The sequence below is a fragment of the Aegilops tauschii genome, chromosome 7, assembly GCF_002575655.3.
Source record: "Aegilops tauschii subsp. strangulata cultivar AL8/78 chromosome 7, Aet v6.0, whole genome shotgun sequence".
In the NCBI taxonomy this organism is placed as follows: Eukaryota; Viridiplantae; Streptophyta; class Magnoliopsida; order Poales; family Poaceae; genus Aegilops; species Aegilops tauschii.
In genome coordinates this window covers 28,840,899-28,861,343 of record NC_053041.3, presented here as the reverse complement: position 1 = coordinate 28,861,343, position 20,445 = coordinate 28,840,899, and the positions used below count along the sequence as shown (strand labels likewise).

At 44.7% G+C, this 20,445-nt stretch overlaps 1 protein-coding gene across 1 annotated transcript; it reads left to right on the top strand.

The window, feature by feature from the left end:
* The first annotated feature begins 17,055 nt into the window (after window positions 1-17,055).
* Window positions 17,056-19,181, top strand: LOC109732442 (peroxidase 2). Its single transcript, XM_020291620.3, has 2 exons — window positions 17,056-17,946; window positions 18,177-19,181. The coding sequence occupies exons 1-2, from the start codon at window positions 17,734-17,736 to the stop codon at window positions 18,924-18,926; spliced, it is 963 nt and encodes a 320-aa protein (XP_020147209.1). The 5' UTR covers window positions 17,056-17,733; the 3' UTR covers window positions 18,927-19,181.
* The last annotated feature ends 1,264 nt before the right edge of the window (window positions 19,182-20,445 follow it).

Genomic DNA, 20,445 nt, shown 5'->3' with positions numbered 1-20,445 from the left:
ATGGCCTTGCGTCTTTCTTCATTGAAGCGGCGAAGAAACTGCTTGACCGGTTTAAACTTGGGATCAACATTAAGAGTGTACACCTGGCATGTCAGAAGGTTTCCATGCAAAGATGTCCCGGTTCTCACGGATGAACTCGATGAGCGCGCTTTCCTATTTCGGATCCAAGTTAGCGCTGATGCTGAACTGCTTGGATGAATCGCCAGGAACAAAATCAACCAGCTTAGTCTCATCAGCTGATTTAAACTTCAAGGCCGGATCATGCTCTGTAGTTGGATTTTTCAAAGAGGTCATATCCGCCGGATCAACATTATCCTTGTAGAACTTCAACTCCTCTGTTGCACAAACCGACTTAGCATAGGCCGCATCACCTTCTTCACATTCCAACGCGATCTTACGGCTTCCATGTACCGTGATAGTCCCCTTATGACCCGGCATCTTGAGCTGCAGATAAACATAACAGGGCCTTGCCATGAACTTAGCATAAGCCGGCCACCCAAACAGGGCATGATATGGGCTCTTGATTTTCACCACCTCAAAAGTCAATGTCTCTGATCTTGAATCATGATCGTCTCCAAAAGCAACCTCCAGAGCTATCTTACCAACTGGATACGCCGATTTACCAGGCACCACACCATGGAAAACAGTGTTTGACGGTTTAAGATTTTTATCTGTCAACCCCATGCGCCGGAAGGTTTCATAATAAAGGATATTGATACTGCTCCCTCCATCCATGAGCACCTTGGTGAACTTATACCCTCCAACCTGAGGTGCCACCACCAATGCCAGATGACCCAGATTATCAACCCGGGGCGGATGATCCTCTCGACTCCACACGATGGCCTGCTCAAACCAGCGCAAGTAACGGGGCACCTCCGGTTCAACGGAGTTCACTGCCCTTTTATGAAGCTTCTGATTGCGCTTGCACAGGCTAGTGGTGAGGACATGATATTGCCCACTATGCAACTGCTTCGGGTTGCTCTGGTAACCCGACTGTTGCTGCTGTTGACTCCCCTGTTGATTATAACCCCCTGGTTGCCTTGACTGCCCTGATGGCCATAGCCGCTTTGATTACCTTGAAATCCTGAGCCAGAACTGCCTCCACCATAACCCGGCCCATGAGAACCGAGCCCTGAACCACCGGACGGTCCATGATCGTATTGGAAAAGATTCGAATTTTTGAACTCTCACATAATAAAGCAATCCTTCCAAAGGTGCGTAGCTGGCCTTTCATCCGTTCCGTGCCTTGGGCAAGGCTGATTTAACAGGCGCTCCAGATTGACACCTGATCCTCTACTCCGCAGGGGTGGCTTACCCTTACGACACTGACCATTATTCTGCGTGTTGGTGTTAGCCACAAAATCCAAATTGTTATCCGCTTTACGCATACCGTTGTTTCCATGGCCCGCCGGGTTATGTTGCTGCCCTTTGGTGTTGCCGCTCTTCTTTCCCTTTCCCGGCTTTTCATCATCAGACTCAGGGTCCTTGGTACTATCAGAGTCGGCATACTTAACCAAAGCTGCCATGAGCGTTTCCATGTCATTGCAGTGACGCTTGAGCCGTCCCAACTTCAACTTCAGAGGCGTGAACCGGCAATTGCCTTCCAACGTTAAGACTGCCGTGTCGGCATTGATGTGGTCCGATGAATGCAAGATTTCTGAAACCCGGCGCACCCAATGACTTGTCGATTCACCTTCTCCTTGGACACAGGCAGCTAAGTCCACAATTGACATGTGCTGCTTGCACGTGTCTTTGAAATTCCGGATGAACCGGGCCCTTAACTCGGCCCATGACCCAATAGAGTTAGCCGGCAAACTTTTCAGCCAAGTGCGAGCTGTTCCTTCCAACATCATGGTGAAATATTTAGCACACGCCGCATCATCCACATCCAGCATTTCCATTGCCATCTCATAACTTTCAACCCATGATTCGGGGGATAAATCGGCAGTGTAATTGGGCACTTTTCGAGGACCCTTGAAATCCTTGGGCAGCCGTACATTACATAAAGCCAGGGTGAGACACGACACCCCCAAAGAACTGGAGGTAACTCCTGGTTCCACCGAAGTTGTCGGACGAACGGGGGTGAGCTGACGGGTCGCATACTGCGCTGCTAACTCGGATTCTCGACGTTCTCTACACTGATCCACCACATCTTGAGCATTAGCGCCTCCACCGGCCGGGTTATGCCCTCGAGGCGGGTTACGGTTCCGCGCACTACTTGATACGGCCGGTTCATCCATATGCCTGCTATAACTCCGGCTTGGGCGGGGGTGGAATGAATCCTCTCGCGGCTGTACGAATAAGCCTGCTGCTGAGTCAAAGCTGTCTGAAGGAGCTCCCAAGCCCGTCGCATCTCAACTGCTACAGGGGACTCGCCTTCGACCGGGAGGGCTGCCAATCGTGAAGCGGCAGCGACTATGTTATCCAAGGGGTTGGAGTAATGACCTGGAGGCGTCGGTACATGCCGTGACGGGATATTCTGACGAGGCGGATCCGTTGCGCGTGGCTGGACCGGCGCCCCAGTTTCAGGTGCTTCTACCCGATTTACCACTGGCTGGTTGCTGGTTCCCGCTCCTGGCGTATTAAAAAGATTCCTAGCCTCATACCCGGAGGCAGGTGGGACCGGTACCTTCTCCTCATTACATCGTTTGATGCGTTCTGATCCAACATAAGCCCATAAGCCTGTGCATCCAACTCGGCCTGCTCTGCAACCATCCGGGTGTTTTCAGCTGCCAGACCTACCTTCGCTTGAGCTATCTGATCCTTCAACTTCGCAATTTCTGCGTTATGCTGATCCTGATCTGCCGGGTCAACTTCAGCGGCCAGCAGTGCTGCCAAAGCGTAGAATAAATCAGACAACACCTGAACCGGCGGCTACGTAGGGCCTCCTGCCCCAGCTGCTGTTGCCGCCGCTGAACCGGATATCATCGCTGCTGTGGTCGAAGAGTGTTGAGCTGACTGTGTACCGGCCATGAAGATTGAAGGAAATATGCCCTAGAGGCAATAATAAATTTATTATTTATTTCCTTATATCATGATAAATGTTTATTATTCATGCTAGAATTGTATTAACCGGAAACGTAATACTTGTGTGAATACATAGACAAATAGAGTGTCACTAGTATGCCTCTACTTGACTAGCTCGTTGATCAAACATGGTTATGTTTCCTAGCCATTGACATGGGTTGTCATTTGATTAACGGAATCACATCATTAGGAGAATGATGTGATTGACTTGACCCATTCCGTTAGCTTAGCACTCGATCGTATAGTATGTTGCTATTGCTTTGTTCATGACTTATACATGTTCCTATGACTATGAGATTATGCAACTCCCGTTTACCGGAGGAACACTTTGTGTGCTACCAAACGTCACAACATAACTGGGTGATTATAAAGGTGCTCTACAGGTGTCTCCGAAGGTACTTGTTGGGTTGGCGTATTTCAAGATTAGGATTTGTCACTCCGATTGTCGGAGAGGTATCTCTGGGCCCACTCGGTAATACACATCACTTAAGCCTTGCAAGCATTGCAACTAATGAGTTAATTGCGGGATGATGTATTACGGAACGAGTAAAGAGACTTGTCGGTAACGAGATTGAACTAGGTATTGAGATACCGACGATCGAATCTCGGGCAAGTAACATACTGATGACAAAGGGAACAACGTATGTTGTTATGCGGTCTGACCGATAAAGATCTTCGTAGAATATGTGGGAGCCAATATGAGCATCCAGGTTCCGCTATTGGTTATTTACCGGAGACATGTCTCGGTCATGTCTACATAGTTCTCGAACCCGTAGGGTCCGCACGCTTAACGTTTCGATGACAGTTATATTATGAGTTTATATGTTTTGATGTACCGAAGGTTGTTCGGAGTCCCGGATGTGATCACGGACATGACGAGGAGTCTCGAAATGGTCGAGACATGAAGATTGATATATTGGAAGCCTATATTTGGATATCGGAAGTGTTCCGGGTGAAATCGGGGTTTTACCGGAGTACCGGAGGGGTTACCGGAACCCCCCGGGGGTTAATGGGCCATAGTGGGCCTTAGTGGAGAAGAGGAGAGGCGGCCAGGGCTGGGCCGCACACCCCTCCCCCCTAGTCCGAATAGGACAAGGAGAGGGGGCGGCGCCCCCCTTTCCTTCTTCTCCTCCACCGCTTTCCCCTCCACTCCTAATCCAACAAGGAAAAGGGAGGGAGTCCTACTCCCGGTGGGAGTAGGACTCCTCCTGGCGCGCCTCCTCCTGGCCGGCCGCACCTCCCCCCTTGCTCCTTTATATACGGGGTCAGGGGGCACCCTAGAGACACAACAATTGATCGTTTGATCTTTTAGCCGTGTGTGGTGCCCCCCTCCACCATAGTCCACCTCGATAATACTGTAGCGGTGCTTAGGCGAAGCCCTGCGTCGGTAGAACATCATCATCATCACCATGCCGTCGTGCTGACGAAAATCTCCCTGAACACTCGGCTGGATCGGAGTTCGAGGGACGTCATCGGGCTGAACGTGTGCTGAACTCGGAGGTGTCGTGCCTTCGGTACTTGATCGGTCGGATCGTGAAGACGTACGACTACATCAACCGCGTTGTGCTAACGCTTCTGCTTTCGGTCTACAAGGGTACGTGGACAACACTCTCCCCTCCCGTTGCTATGCATCACCATGATCTTGCGTGTGCGTACGAATTTTTTTGAAATTACTACGTTCCCCAATAGTGGCATTCGAGCCAGGTTTTATGCGTAGATGTCATATGCACGAGTAGAACACAAGTGAGTTGTGGGCGATATAAGTCATACTGCTTACTAGCATGTCATACTTTGGTTCGGCGGTATTGTTGGATGAAGCGGCCCAGACCGACATTACGCGTATGCTTACGCGAGACTGGTTCTACCGACGTGCTTTGCACATAGGTGGCTGACGGGTGTCAGTTTCTCCAACTTTAGTTGAACCGAGTGTGGCTACGCCCGGTCCTTGCGAAGGTTAAAACAGCACCAACTTGACAAACTATTGTTGTGGTTTTGATGCGTAGGTAAGAACGGTTCTTGCTAAGCCCGTACCAGCCACGTAAAATTTGCAACAACAAAGTAGAGGAAGTCTAACTTGTTTTTGCAGGGCATGTTGTGATGTGATATGGTCAAGACATGATACTAAATTTTATTGTATGAGATGATCATGTTTTGTAACCGAGTTATCGGCAACTGGCAGGAGCCATATGGTTGTCGCTTTATTGTATGCAATGCAATCGCCCTGTAATGCTTTACTTTATCACTAAGCGGTATCGATAGTCGTAGAAGCATAAGATTGGCGAGACGACAACGATGCTACGATGGAGATCAAGGTGTCGCGCCGGTGACGATGGTGATCATGACGGTGCTTCGAAGATGGAGATCACAAGCACAAGATGATGATGGCCATATCATATCACATATATTGATTGCATGTGATGTTTATCTTTTATGCATCTTATCTTGCTTTGATTGACGGTAGCATTATAAGATGATCTCTCACTAAATTTCAAGATAAAAGTGTTCTCCCTGAGTATGCACCGTTGCCAAAGTTCGTCGTGCCCAGACACCACGTGATGATCGGGTGTGATAAGCTCTACGTCCATCTACAACGGGTGCAAGCCAGTTTTGCACACGCGGAATACTCAGGTTAAACTTGACGAGCCTAGCATATGCAGATATGGCCTCGGAACACTGAGACCGAAAGGTCGAGCGTGAATCATATAGTAGATATGATCAACGTAGTGATGTTCACCATTGAAAGCTACTCCATTTCACGTGATGATCGGTTATGGTTTAGTTGATTTGGATCACGTGATCACTTAGAGGATTAGAGAGATGTCTATCTAAGTGGGAGTTCTTAAGTAATATGATTAATTGAACTTAAATTTATTATGAACTTAGTACCTGATAGTATCTTGCTTGTCTATGATGATTGTAGATAGATGGCCCGTGCTGTTGTTCCGTTGAATTTTAATGCGTTCCTTGAGAAAGCAAAGTTGAAAGATGATGGTAGCAATTACACGGACTGGGTCCGTAACTTGAGGATTATCCTCATTGCTGCACAGAAGAATTACGTCCTGGAAGCACCGCTAGGTGCCAAACCTGCTACAGGAGCAACACCAGATGTTATGAATGTCTGGCAGAACAAAGCTGATGACTACTCGATAGTTCAGTGTGCCATGCTTTACGGCCTAGAACCGGGACTTCAACGACGTTTTGAACGTCATGGAGCATATGAGATGTTCCAGGAGTTGAAGTTCATATTTCAAGCAAATGCCTGGATTGAGAGATATGAAGTCTCCAATAAATTCTACAGTTGTAAGATGGAGCAGAATACTTCTGTCAGTGAGCACATACTCAAAATGTCTGGGTATAACAATCACTTGATTCAACTGGGAGTTAATCTTTCGGATGATAGAGTCATTGACAGAATTCTTCAATCACTGCCACCAAGCTACAAGAGCTTCATGATGAACTATAACATGCAAGGGATGGATAAGATGATTCCCGAGCTCTTCGCAATGCTAAAGGCCGCGGAGGTAGAAATCAAGAAGGAGCATCAAGTGTTGATGGTCAATAAGACCACCAGTTTCAAGAAAAAGGGCAAAGGAAAGAAGAAGGGGAACTTCAAGAAGAACAGCAAGCAAGTTGTTGCTCAAGAGAAGAACCCCAAGTCTGGACCTAAGCCTGAGACTGAGTGCTTCTACTACAAGCAGACTGGTCACTGGAAGCGGAACTGCCCCAAGTATTTGGCGGATAAGAAGGATGGCAAAGTGAACAAAGGTATATGTGATATACATGTTATTGATGTGTACCTTACCAGAGCTCGCAGTAGCACCTATATATTTGATACTGGTTCTGTTGCTAATATTTGCAACTCAAAACAGGGAATACGGATTAAGCGAACACTGGCCAAGGACGAGGTGATGATGTGCGTGGGAAACGGTTCCAAAGTCGATGTGATCGCCGTCGGCACGCTACCTCTACATCTACCTTCGGGATTAGTATTAGACCTAAATAATTGTTATTTGGTGCCAGCGTTGAGCATGAACATTATATCTGGATCTTGTTTGATGCGAGACGGTTATTCATTTAAATCAGAGAATAATGGTTGTTCTATTTATATGAGTAATATCTTTTATGGTCATGCACCCTTGAAGACTGGTCTATTTTTGATGAATCTCGATAGTAGTGATACACATATTCATAATGTTGAAGCCAAAAAATGCAGAGTTGATAATGATAGTGCAACTTATTTGTGGCACTGCCGTTTAGGTCATATCGGTGTAAAGCGCATGAAGAAACTCCATACTGATGGACTTTTGGAACCACTTGATTATGAATCACTTGGTACTTGCGAACCGTGCCTCATGGGCAAGATGACTAAAACGCCGTTCTCCGGAACTATGGAGAGAGCAACAGATTTGTTGGAAATCATACATACAGATGTATGTGGTCCGATGAATGTTGAGGCTCGTGGCGGATATCGTTATTTTCTCACCTTCACAGATGATTTGAGCAGATATGGGTATATCTACTTAATGAAACATAAGTCTGAAACATTTGAAAAGTTCAAAGAATTTCAGAGTGAAGTTGAAAATCATCGTAACAAGAAAATAAAGTTTCTACGATCTAATCGTGGAGGAGAATATTTGAGTTACGAGTTTGGTCTACATTTGAAACAATCCGGAATAGTTTCGCAACTCACGCCACTCGGAACACCACAGCGTAATGGTGTGTCCGAACATCGTAATCGTGCTTTACTAGATATGGTGCGATCTATGATGTCTCTTACTGATTTACCGCTATCGTTCTGGGGTTATGCTTTAGAGACGGCTGCATTCACGTTAAATAGGGCACCATCGAAATCCGTTGTGACGACGCCTTATGAACTGTGGTTTGACAAGAAACCAAAGTTGTCGTTTCTTAAAGTTTGGGGCTGCGATGCTTATGTGAAAAAGCTTCAACCTGATAAGCTCGAACCCAAATCGGAGAAATGTGTCTTCATAGGATACCCAAAGAAGACTGTTGGGTACACCTTCTATCACAGATCCGAAGGCAAGACATTCATTGCTAAGAATGGATCCTTTCTAGAGAAGGAGTTTCTCTCGAAAGAAGTGAGTGGGAGGAAAGTAGAACTTGATGAGGTAGCTGTACCTGCTCCCTTATTGGAAAGTAGTTCATTAAGAAACCGGTTCCTGTGACGCCTACACCAATTAGTGAGGAAGTTAATGATGATGATCATGGAACTTCAGATCAAGTTGTTACTGAACCTCGTAGGTCAACCAGAGTAAGATCCGCACCAGAGTGGTACAGTAATCATGTTCTGGAGGTTATGTTACTAGACCATGACGAACCTACGAACTATGAAGAAGCGATGGTGAGCCCAGATTCTGCAAAATGGCTTGAGGCCATGAAATCTGAGATGGGATCCATGTATGAGAACAAAGTGTGGACTTTGGTTGACTTGCCCGATGATCGGCAAGCCATTGAAAATAAATGGATCTCCAAGAAGAAGACTGACGCTGACGGTAATGTTACTGTCTATAAAGCTCGACTTATTGCGAAAGGTTTTCGACAAGTTCAAGGGATTGACTACGATGAGACCTTCTCACCCATAGCGATGCTTAAGTCTGTCTGAATCATGTTAGCAATTGCCGCATTTTATGATTATGAAATTTGGCAAATGGATGTCAAAACTGCATTCCTGAATGGATTTCTGGAAGAAGAATTGTATATGATGCAACCGGAAGGTTTTGTCGATCCAAAGGGAGCTAACAAAGTGTGCAAGCTCCAGCGATCCATTTATGGACTGGTGCAAGCCTCTCGGAGTTGGATTAAACACTTTGATAGTGTGATCAAAGCATTTGGTTTTGTACAGATTTTTGGAGAAGCCTGTATTTACAAGAAAGTGAGTGGGAGCTCTGTAGCATTTCTGATATTATATGTGGATGACATATTGCTGATTGGAAATGATATAGAATTTCTAGATAGTATAAAGGGATACTTGAATAAGAGTTTTTCAATGAAAGACCTCGGTGAAGCTGCTTATATATTGGGCATCAAGATCTATAGAGATAGATCAAGACCCTTAATTGGACTTTCACAAAGCACATACCTTGACAAAGTTTTGAAGAAGTTCAAAATGGATCAAGCAAAGAAAGGGTTCTTGCCTGTGTTACAAGGTGTGAAGTTGAGTAAGACTCAATGCCCGACCACTGCAGAAGATAGAGATGTTCCCTATGCTTTAGCCATAGGCTCTATCATGTATGCAATGCTGTGTACCAGACCTGATGTGTGCCTTGCTATAAGTCTAGCAGGGAGGTACCAAAGTAATCCAGGAGTGGATCACTGGACAACGGTCAAGAACATCCTGAAATACCTGAAAAGGACTAAGGATATGTTTCTCGTTTATGGAGGTGACAAAGAGCTCATCGTAAATGGTTACGTTGATGCAAGCTTTGACAGTGATCCGGACGATTCTAAATCGCAAACCGGATACGTGTTTACATTGAACGGTGGAGCTGTCAGTTGGTGCAGTTCTAAACAGAGCGTCGTGGCGGGATCTACGTGTGAAGCGGAGTACATAGCTGCTTCGGAAGCGGCAAATGAAGGAGTCTGGATGAAGGAGTTCATATCCGACCTAGGTGTCATACCTAGTGCATCGGGTCCAATGAAAATCTTTTGTGACAATACTGGTGCAATTGCCTTGGCGAAGGAATCCAGATTTCACAAGAGAACCAAGCACATCAAGAGACGCTTCAATTCCATCCGGGATTTAGTCCAGGTGGGAGACATAGAAATTTGCAAGATACATACGGATCTGAATGTTGCAGACCCGTTGACTAAGCCTCTTCCACGAGCAAAACATGATCAGCACCAAGGCTCCATGGGTGTTAGAATCATTACTATGTAATCTAGTTGACTCTAGTGCAAGTGGGAGACTGAAGGCAATATGCCCTAGAGGTATTATTTATTTCCTTATATCATGATAAATGTTTATTATTCATGCTAGAATTGTATTAACCGGAAATATAATACTTGTGTGAATACATAGACAAACAGAGTGTCACTAGTATGCCTCTACTTGACTAGCTCGTTGATCAAAGATGGTTATGTTTCCTAGCCATTGACATGGGTTGTCATTTGATTAACGGGATCACATCATTAGGAGAATGATGTGATTGACTTGACCCATTCCGTTAGCTTAGCACTCGATCGTATAGTATGTTGCTATTGCTTTCTTCATGACTTATACATGTTCCTATGACTATGAGATTATGCAACTCCCGTTTACCGGAGGAACACTTTGTGTGCTACCAAACGTCACAACGTAACTGGGTGATTATAAAGGTGCTCTACAGGTGTCTCCGAAGGTACTTGCTGGGTTGGCGTATTTCAAGATTAGGATTTGTCACTCCGATTGTCGGAGAGGTATCTCTGGGCCCACTCGGTAATACACATCACTTAAGCCTTGCAAGCATTGCAACTAATGAGTTAGTTGCGGGATGATGTATTACGGAACGAGTAAAGAGACTTGCCGGTAACGAGATTGAACTAGGTATTGAGATACCGACGATCGAATCTCGGGCAAGTAACATACCAATGACAAAGGGAACAACGTATGTTGTTCTGCGGTCTGACCGATAAAGATCTTCGTAGAATATGTGGGAGCCAATATGAGCATCCAGGTTCCGCTATTGGTTATTGACCGGAGACGTGTCTCGGTCATGTCTACATAGTTCTCGAACCCGTAGGGTCCGCACGCTTAACGTTTCGATGACAGTTATATTATGAGTTTATATGTTTTGATGTACCGAAGGTTGTTCGGAGTCCCGAATGTGATCACGGACATGACGAGGAGTCTCGAAATGGTTGAGACATGAAGATTGATATATTGGAAGCCTATATTTGGATATCGGAAGTGTTCCGGGTGAAATCGGGATTTTACCGGAGTACCGGAGGGGTTACCGGAACCCCCCGGGGGTTAATGGGCCATAGTGGGCCTTAGTGGAGAAGAGGAGAGGCGGCTAGGGCAGGGCCGCGCTCCCCTCCCCCCCTAGTCCGAATAGGACAAGGAGAGGGGGGCGGCGCCCCCCTTTCCTTCTTCTCCTCCACCTCTTTCCCCCTCTTCTCCTAATCCAACAAGGAAAAGGGAGGGAGTCCTACTCCCGGTGGGAGTAGGACTCATCCTGGCGTGCCCCCTCCTGGCCGGCCGCACCTCCCTCCTTGCTCCTTTATATACGGGGGCAAGGGGGCACCCTAGAGACACAACAATTGATCGTTTGATCTTTTAGCCGTGTGCGGTGCCCCCCTCCACCATAGTCCACCTCGATAATACTGTAGCAGTGCTTAGGCGAAGCCCTGCGTCGGTAGAACATCATCATCGTCACCACGCCGTCGTGCTGACGGAACTCTCCCTCAACACTCGGCTGGATCGGAGTTCGAGGGACGTCATCGGGCTGAACGTGTGCTGAACTCGGAGGTGTCGTGCGTTCGGTACTTGATCGGTCGGATCGTGAAGACGTACGACTACATCAACCGCGTTGTGCTAACGCTTCCGCTTTCGGTCTACAAGGGTACGTGGACAACACTCTCCCCTCTCGTTGTTATGCATCACCATGATCTTGCGTGTGCGTAGGAAATTTTTTGAAATTACTACGTTCCCCAACAAAGATCGCAACTCGGCTCGGCGGATCAAGGGGGTCCATAATACTGTCGCCGTCGGAACAGCCCCCAAACCGGCCATCTTGCAGTTGGTACAATGACTCGGTCTCTCCGGTAGATGACTCGTCATCAGAGTAAACGACGGTTTCACCACCAGACACCGATCTATCCTCAGATTCCGCTCCGTGGATGACTCCCACGAAGGCACGCTTCACGGCGGGCCGAATCCGGGCAGGTCTTGCACGCTGAGCCGTTTCGACGAGGTCGGTGCAGATGTCTGGCTCAGGGCCCGGTTCGCCAATCTTGCCAATGAAAACATGAATGCCGCCGAAGGGGACCCGGTATCCGTACTCAATTGAGCCGGCCTCGGGGCCCCAGCCTGCGTCGTCGATGTAGAGCTTGCCGCGATGACTCTTGGTCATCCGGCCCACAGCGTATCCCTTGAGCCCTTCGAAGCTGCCCTCTAAGAACTTGAAACCATCGTGCGATAGCCCCACCACTACAATGATTCGGGTCTATTGCAACAAAATCGTTCGTCACGGCAGATGTCCTAGTGGAAGGACTTAGTCGTGGAGCCATCGCGACGGGTTAGCTTAAAGGGGTTAAAGCGGACAAAGGACGCAGGGAGTTTATACTAGTTCGGCCCCTTGCGGTGAAGCTAGAGGCCTAATCCAGTTGATGTGGAATTGCTAGGGTTTCGATGACCAGGGAGCGAATCCGCTATGCCTGGCTCTTGAACTGTTGTTTGTTGTTCCTAAACCGCCGCCGGGTCGTCCCTTTATATACACAGGTTGACGCCCGGCGGTTTACAGAATCCCGAGGCTGGCTCATCAACCTGTCCGGCTCGGTTTCTACCCTTTCTTAACTTGTGTTGTAAGACTATGGGCCCTAATCCGCCTTTGGGCCCTGGGCCCCCGTGTTAGATCTCCTCTGTAAAGTGCCATACTCCTTGTCTTCATGGGCTTCAAATATGATTAACTCCTTATGGGCATAACCCGGCCCCTCCAGGCCGGTTTATATTCAGTAGTAATATCCCCAACACATAGGATTCTTGCACGTTTTTAACTGAAGCCCCAACTCTATTATCTCATGCTTATCTGATTCTCTCATAAAAAAGAGACTAGAACAATCTGGATGCTAGAGAGGTAAGAACCAAGTTGGATCTTGTCCAATACGATTCTAGGAAAGGAAATATATATTCAAATGTATTTTTCATGCTTTTATATATTTCAATGACGGGCAAAGCATGCACAATTCACTAGTATTATTATTAGTGTTATTGTGTTTTTAGATTATGATTATCTGTAATGGGAAGAAAAGTAATTATGCGTACTGTACGTCCCCTTTGTCGTTGCTATTTTTAACCAAGTGCACGACCACATATGTGAATTAACCATAGACATTATATACAAACTTTCTTTTTGGAAAAGGTTGTGCAAGTCTACATAGTAAAAGAAAAACTAGTAACACGTAGCAAAGAAAAGGTGACTTACACCAAAAAAGTGACTTATACCAAAAAATCATCTGAATTGGACCCATTATTTACGCTTTGAATACTTTTTTTTGTTTCCATTTTTTAATGTTTTTTTAGTAACACAATTTTCATGGTAATTTCTTCTTTAGTAGGCTTTTATACTTTGCATAATTTTTGAAGTAACACTGCTTCTAGAATTCTTTCTTCCCTAGACTATTTTTTCTTCATCGGATTTTCACATTCTTGTTTTGGGTAACACCATTTACATGATTATTTATTCCTTAGATTGCAATTCAGTCTTCTTTGTTCATTTCTAGATTAAAAATGTTCTTTGCACAAACTCGTTGTGTTGATCTTACTTCCACATCTTAAAATGCATGGTGTAAAATGTTAAAGAAATTTGATATAACCAATGCAATTTATTGATTCTAGTTAAAAGACTTGGCATGATGATGGTTGCTAAATATAGTAGACTAGAATTTGGATTTTAGTATCCTCCTTTTCCCCTCTATTATTTTCTTATATATTATTATGTATTTGTGTGAAAGCAAATATAACTGTCAAAGCGAAGCATACATATACATGGTGATGCTTATGCAAGTGCTTTGCATGTAAAATGCGGGCGCATGCACAATTAACTAGTTATAGCCACCTGCTAGATGATATGTAGTACTACTGTCTAGCACTACTAGTACGTCTCTCTCAAGAAAAAAGACAAAAAAAACTACTACTAACACCATCCATCTGGTTTTTTTTTAGCAACACCAGCCATCTAGTTATTTGATGGCTTTTGATGGAGTGGGCTTAGATGATGTTTAGTAGTACTAGTATTTTTTTCTTGTTGGTCTTTGGGCTTTGACCGCCTTGCTACTAATTACTCCTACTAAACAGTATAACAGCTACCTACGCGCACTCACAGCGACTCACAGCGATTCAATAAGTATACCGTTGGATCCATCAACAAACGCACCAGATCAGGTCGTCCGCAGCGCCCACTTGTGCCTCACCCGACGCAAAACCCGCTGTGCGAAACAGCCTGCAAATGTAACCGGGGCCACTGCTCCGCAAACCGTCCTGGGAGGTCTCTCGTGCACTGGGCCGTGGCACCTGACCAATAGATTGGACGGCCCAATATAAACCTCACTCCAGAGTTGTAATTCCATCCCTGTTTGTCTCCCAAAAAAAAATCCCTGTTTGTCTCAAAAAAATAATCCCTGTTTGCGACCTCAGATCACCGGCGGCAGATTCATGGCGATGGAACTCCGCTGCCCCCTTCCGTAATTGTTGCTGGTTGTGGAGGTCCATACTCCCTGTTTGCCTCGATCTCTCAAAATATATTGAGGTTTTCTACCACAGCGGTAGCGCTGGAAATCTCGCAGCGCGGACTGTCAACGGTCCGTTTTGACAGCCACCAACCCTAGGCCCGGCGGTGGCGACAGATCTTTAGGCGTGTCCTCCATTTGACGGCAACCCGTCCGCCGACGTTGACATCCTACTTTCATCGTTACCCGGGACAGGAGTGCAACAATACTTCCCGACTCACCTACCTTGTTGGTGGGCTGCTGTTTGCTGGATGTTCTTTCATATCACTCAAGCGTTGTGTTCCATTCTGAACTCTAGCACGTAAGAAGGGGCAAGAGATTTGCTGCAAATTCGTGGTTCAAATTATGTCATTTAAAATCCTTACAGCACATCTAATTCTATGATCGCAGGAAAGCGATTTATTCATGGGCCTTCCCCGTGTAATTGGTCTCTGATCGCCCAAGATTCAGGCTCATCAGTCATGGAAATTCCACATCATCAAGGCATGATTTGACCGATTCTCTAAATTCTCAGGCCAATATATTTCCATCTAGCCTTCGAGGGTGTCCCCATAGGTCATAGAGTAAGGATCATGTTTCTTACATGTACGCCTAGACTAATATCATCTACCTAAGCATTACCATTTATGCTTGCCGATTTTAACTTGAAGCTTAAGATGTTACACCCTTAATAAAGATACAAGAACTAAATATAAGCTGTCTAGGAATGTTTACGGGCTTTATGAGTTTATACCAAATAATCTCCAAGCATTTAAGATGAAACGAACACAACCATTAGTCATTGCAGTTGTATTCCATTTCCATTTTGATATTAATAATATTACATACATTGATCTCTCCATTGTGTTAGACAGGATGGATTTGATGCTATCACATACACTAAACTTTTGGATTTTTCAATGTCGATAGAGATGCTAGACTTTTTAGTTTTAGGTGTCTTGCTAAACCATGCTGCTTTGCACTTAGCATGTGCACTCGCCTATCTAAGCTTTGTTGTCCATTTATTCTATGCTCCCCACCATACCAATCAATTTGACAATGTGTGCATGGGTGGGTGAATTCATGTTACACTATAAATTCATTTTATTGGTAGGTACTTAAATCATCACATATTACAAAACATATCTAAACCATCGTGGCATTACCAAGTATAAGTATATTCCTTTGCTAAGATACATGGGCACGGCAACGTGCCTTTATGGTCTAGTCATTACTGAAACAACGCAAGTCTCAGCCAACACAGGACAAATAGCTGAACGCTTCAATGATGTACCTTCGATGTGAATCCAACGGTTCATAGAGGAATCGACTGAAACAAATATATTTTTCAGGCACCTGAGCCATAGGTGCCCCATAAATATATTTTCTATATGATTCCTAGATCATCAGAATGATGTTTGGTAGATAAAAGTCGCATTTTGATTCCCAGCTAAATATGCAAAAGGCCGGATAATGCAAACATGAATGAATATGGTGAAATATGAGAGGATATATATTGAGCCCTACATTGCCGAGGAAACTTGACTAGCATGTGACAAGTATGATACTCCCTCCATAAACTAATATAGGATCTTTTAGATCACTACTCAGAGGGAGTACCATGTAAAATGTGCAATTCACGACCCGTGTTGGCAATTAGCTTATTGTTTTTGGGAGCAAATTTTTTTTCTTTCTAGAATACACACAAGCGTGTATATCATTTATTAAAGGAGAGGGGGAAGAGCCCCATCCACGAATGTCTTACATGTGGTTACACAATGACACTACCTCCACCGTTGGGTGCAAAAACCTATCCATCCATGTAGTGTATGATAGGATTTGTCCATGGTTGCCGCACTATCCGGTAACCTTCCTTACGCTTGATTATATAGTAGCTAACTAAAAACCAAAGTTTCAAACAAGGACATACTTCTAAAGTACTTGTCGAAATACACAGAAAGTAAACGCACACATGCTTATAAGTTATTTATAGAGATGCTGGTGTTATAAAGTGTTCCAACTAGCATTCTTAGAAATATAGAATACAAAAATCAATTTAAACTTCAAAATGCGCAAAAAGAGGCATGCGCACTCAAAAAGTAATCCCTTCCAAATGATTAGGGGGGGCAAGCCATTAATTAATATTAATAACCTGCATGTATGCTGTTAGTTGCACAACCGACGTCGTTGTAGGTCAAATACTTCAATTAAGACAACCGTCAAATTCTCTATTGAAATCAACTGGTACTAGGACAGGCATGCAACTAATGCATGTCAACCAGTACGCCTACACAATATTTGAACGATTAGCTGTGTTGCTCCCCATGTTCATAGACAAAAAAAACTGTTTAATATACTTGTGATTATTGACTCCAAATATTCCACAAATCCCTTATTTTATTTATATTTCGTAATTGATTAGTAGTTACATACATCTGTCCTAAACTCCTAATACATCCAATACATTGCACATCAAAGGTGTCTTTTCTTACAAAAGAAGAAGAAACGGACATGTCAGCACGATGGGCTGCTTGTGATCTCCAAGGAACGTTTTGTGAAGTTGTGTGATTAGCACAACACAATTTTTAGCTTGTGCAACCCATGTTCACCTGCAAGACAAGTTTTATGTATCTGGACACGTTTTATTGTTAGATACATTCGTATCTAGACAAATCTAAGATAAGAATTTGGGACCGAGGTAATACTAATTTTTAGAGATGCGGGTATTCTAAAGTGTTTTAGCTAGCGTACAGTATGACTTAAGGAAACATCAACGAAAACTTCAAAATGCAGGGAGAACGAAAAAACAAGTGAATTTTGCTCCATATTATTAGGATAAAGAAAGCAGCAATTAATAATGAGCTTGCATGTATTAATAACAAAATAGCACAAAGGACGTCATTCTAGGTCAATTACTTCAATCATCACAACCGTCAAATCATCTAGTATAGAAATTCACCTGCACTAGGATAGGCATGCAACTGATGTCAACGCCTACACAATTCCGAATGATTAGCTGTGTTGCTACCCATGTTCATAGACAACAACCAGCTAATATTCTTGTGATAATTGACCTCCAAATATTCCTCAAATCCCTTACGTCAATTTAAATGTCCAAGATGATTGATCCTTACATGCATCTGTAACCTGTACGTGTCTATAAATACATCCAATGCCTTGCACATCACATCATCTGCCGGCATACATTCTTTCAGGCACATTTTCCACCCATTTGATACTATCCCTTGTTGTTTAGCGTAGAACTTCAGGAAGCTGGGCAAGATGGTGAAGCTGACATGCGTGCAGCTGCTCATGGTGGCCTTCCAGGCTACGCTCATCACCATGTCATCTGCAGAATTGCCCTACAATTTCTACAGTTCGTCGTGCTCCAACGCCGAGGAAACAATCAAGAATACCGTCTACAACTTGATCGACGGCAACCCAAGTATTGCTGCGGCCTTAATTCGCATGCACTTCCACGATTGCTTTGTAATGGTACGTAATCAATTTCTGGTTTTCATAACTTTAACATTTCCTTCTTCCTTTCTTTCTTATTATTATTGCTTTGTGTTATATATGAACATCCCAATATACCATTGCTTCAAGATGATATAATTTCCATTTATTATAACATGACTGAAAATAGTTCTACAATGTCTACACTTAGTTTAACTTTTTATATGTTTTTGCGTTGAGCTAACAACTTTGGCCGTTGATGTCACTAGGGTTGTGACGCTTCCATCCTTCTGGACTCCTCGAACGCCAACCCCCAGCCGGAAAAGTCAGCCATTCCCTTGGCTGGGTATGAGGCCGTCGACAAGATCAAGGCGGCCGTCGAGGCCGTGTGTCCTTTGACGGTCTCCTGCGCCGATGTCCTCGCCTTCGCCGCACGCGACTCTGTCAGTAAATCCGCCGGTTTCTCCTACCACGTCCGCTCCGGGAGGCGTGACGGCAATGTGTCGAAAGCCTTCTCCGTCGTCACGAACATGCCGTCGCCTTTCTTCGGAATCGAGGACCTTGTCGGCAGCTTCACCCGGAAGGGGCTCAATGTTGATGACCTCGTGGCTCTCTCCGGCGCGCACTCCATCGGTGTGGCACACTGCTCCGGCTTCACCAACCGGCTGTACCCTGAGGTGGACACGACAATGGACTCCGCATACGCCACAGACCTAAAGAGGACGTGCCCAGCACCGGTGCGTGGTGCGCCGGACCCGGTGGTGAACAACAGCGCGGTGGCGCCGACGACACTGAGCAACCAGTTCTTCAAGAACGCTGTCGCTAGGCGAGTGTTGTTCACGTCGGACGCGGCGCTGCTCACCCGCAACGACACAGCGGCGAAGGTGCAGGAAAACGCTGCGGACTCCTTGTTGTGGAAGGTGCGGTTTGCGGCGTCGATGGTGAAGATGGGAAACATCGAAGTGCTTACAGGGACGAATGGGCAGGTCAGGAAGTTCTGCCGTACCATAAACAGCTAAATTGTTAAGACACACTTAGATTTGGTGATTTTTCTTATGTGCCTCATTTTGCACTGCATTCAAGATTTCTCCTTGTGACTGCCGGTCAGTTACTGCGGTATTTTGGTTAGATGATTCACATGTAAAACTACTTTTCTGGTTTTTTTTAACCTCAAAGAACGAATTTTTACATAGCTAGAAAAGGTGCGCTTTTTTAATTGCCGTTGATTTCCTGTCTATTTGGATAAGTTCTTTCGAAGTCCGCGGTTGTGTTTGATACTTTAAATCTTATTTAACTACTCCCACCGTTCGTAATATAAGACGTTTTTTGACACTACACTAGTGTCAAAAAACGTCTTATATTATAGGATGGAGGGAGTAGTATATAATCAAGTATTGGAAGATTACTGAGATAGACAAACCATGGACACGCCGCTGCTCACCTGCTGTGACATGCCAGCGATTGTAGCTGAAAGCACTGCTGACTCAACGACGTGGAAGGTGTGGTTTGCGGCGTCAATGGTCAAGATGGTAAACATCAAGGTGCTCACGGGGATGAAGGGGCGGAAAGGTCTGTCGTGCCATAAACAGCTAAATCATAAAGGCTCCCAAATTACTTTATATATGTATATGTGAACGTTTGGCGAACTATGGACCCTGATAAGTGCTACACGTCAGGTACGAGCACATGGCAACTCCAAATGTTTTTTATGGCAAAATATTGACGTGAGGATGGTAACTTTAGTTGTCAAGAATGACAACTTTCATGCTTCAGTTTAATTTTTACAGAAACTTGTTGTGTGTCACTGAAATTTGTCACCCTTGAGTGACTGGAATTGCCATGGCAAGGCCGGAGTGCCACACACCTGACGTGTGGCACTTATCATTTGGGTTTTTCTATTGCCGTTAACTTTCTGTGTATTTGGGTAAGTACTTTTGAAGTTTTCATCTATTTGATACTTTGAATTTTATTTAGCTAATATATAATCAAGTCTAAGGAAGATTATCCGAATAGTGTGGCAGACCATGGACAAAGTCCTGTCACATGCTTCCCGGATGATAGGTTTTTGCATCCAGAAATAACAATCTTATTTGAAATATAGCTCATGAGGCATGCATGTTACTCGTTGTCATACATGCCACATGCTTGTCAAGTTTCTTCGATGGTGTTGGGCTCAATATATACCCTCTATATTTCACCTTATTCATTCATGTTTGCACTATCCTGCCCTCTGCTTATTTAACCGGGGATCGAAATACCAGGTTTATCTACCAAACAACATCTTGATGGTCTAGGTATCATATCCACAATACAATTTTTGTTGTATGATGGTGCAAGTTGAGATATTAGAGAGAACTTACAAGCTCATTCATTCCGTTTCCTTCTGTGGTCTCTTGCTTTGAATGAGTTTTAAAACCTTTGAACCTCAAAGACATCCAGTCATTTAGTTTGTCTAGAAATTGATCTGACAAATATTAGTTGTGCATGGTAACTTTTCCTCTATGAGTAGGTTCAGTTGATATATGAAATCGAGCGCTT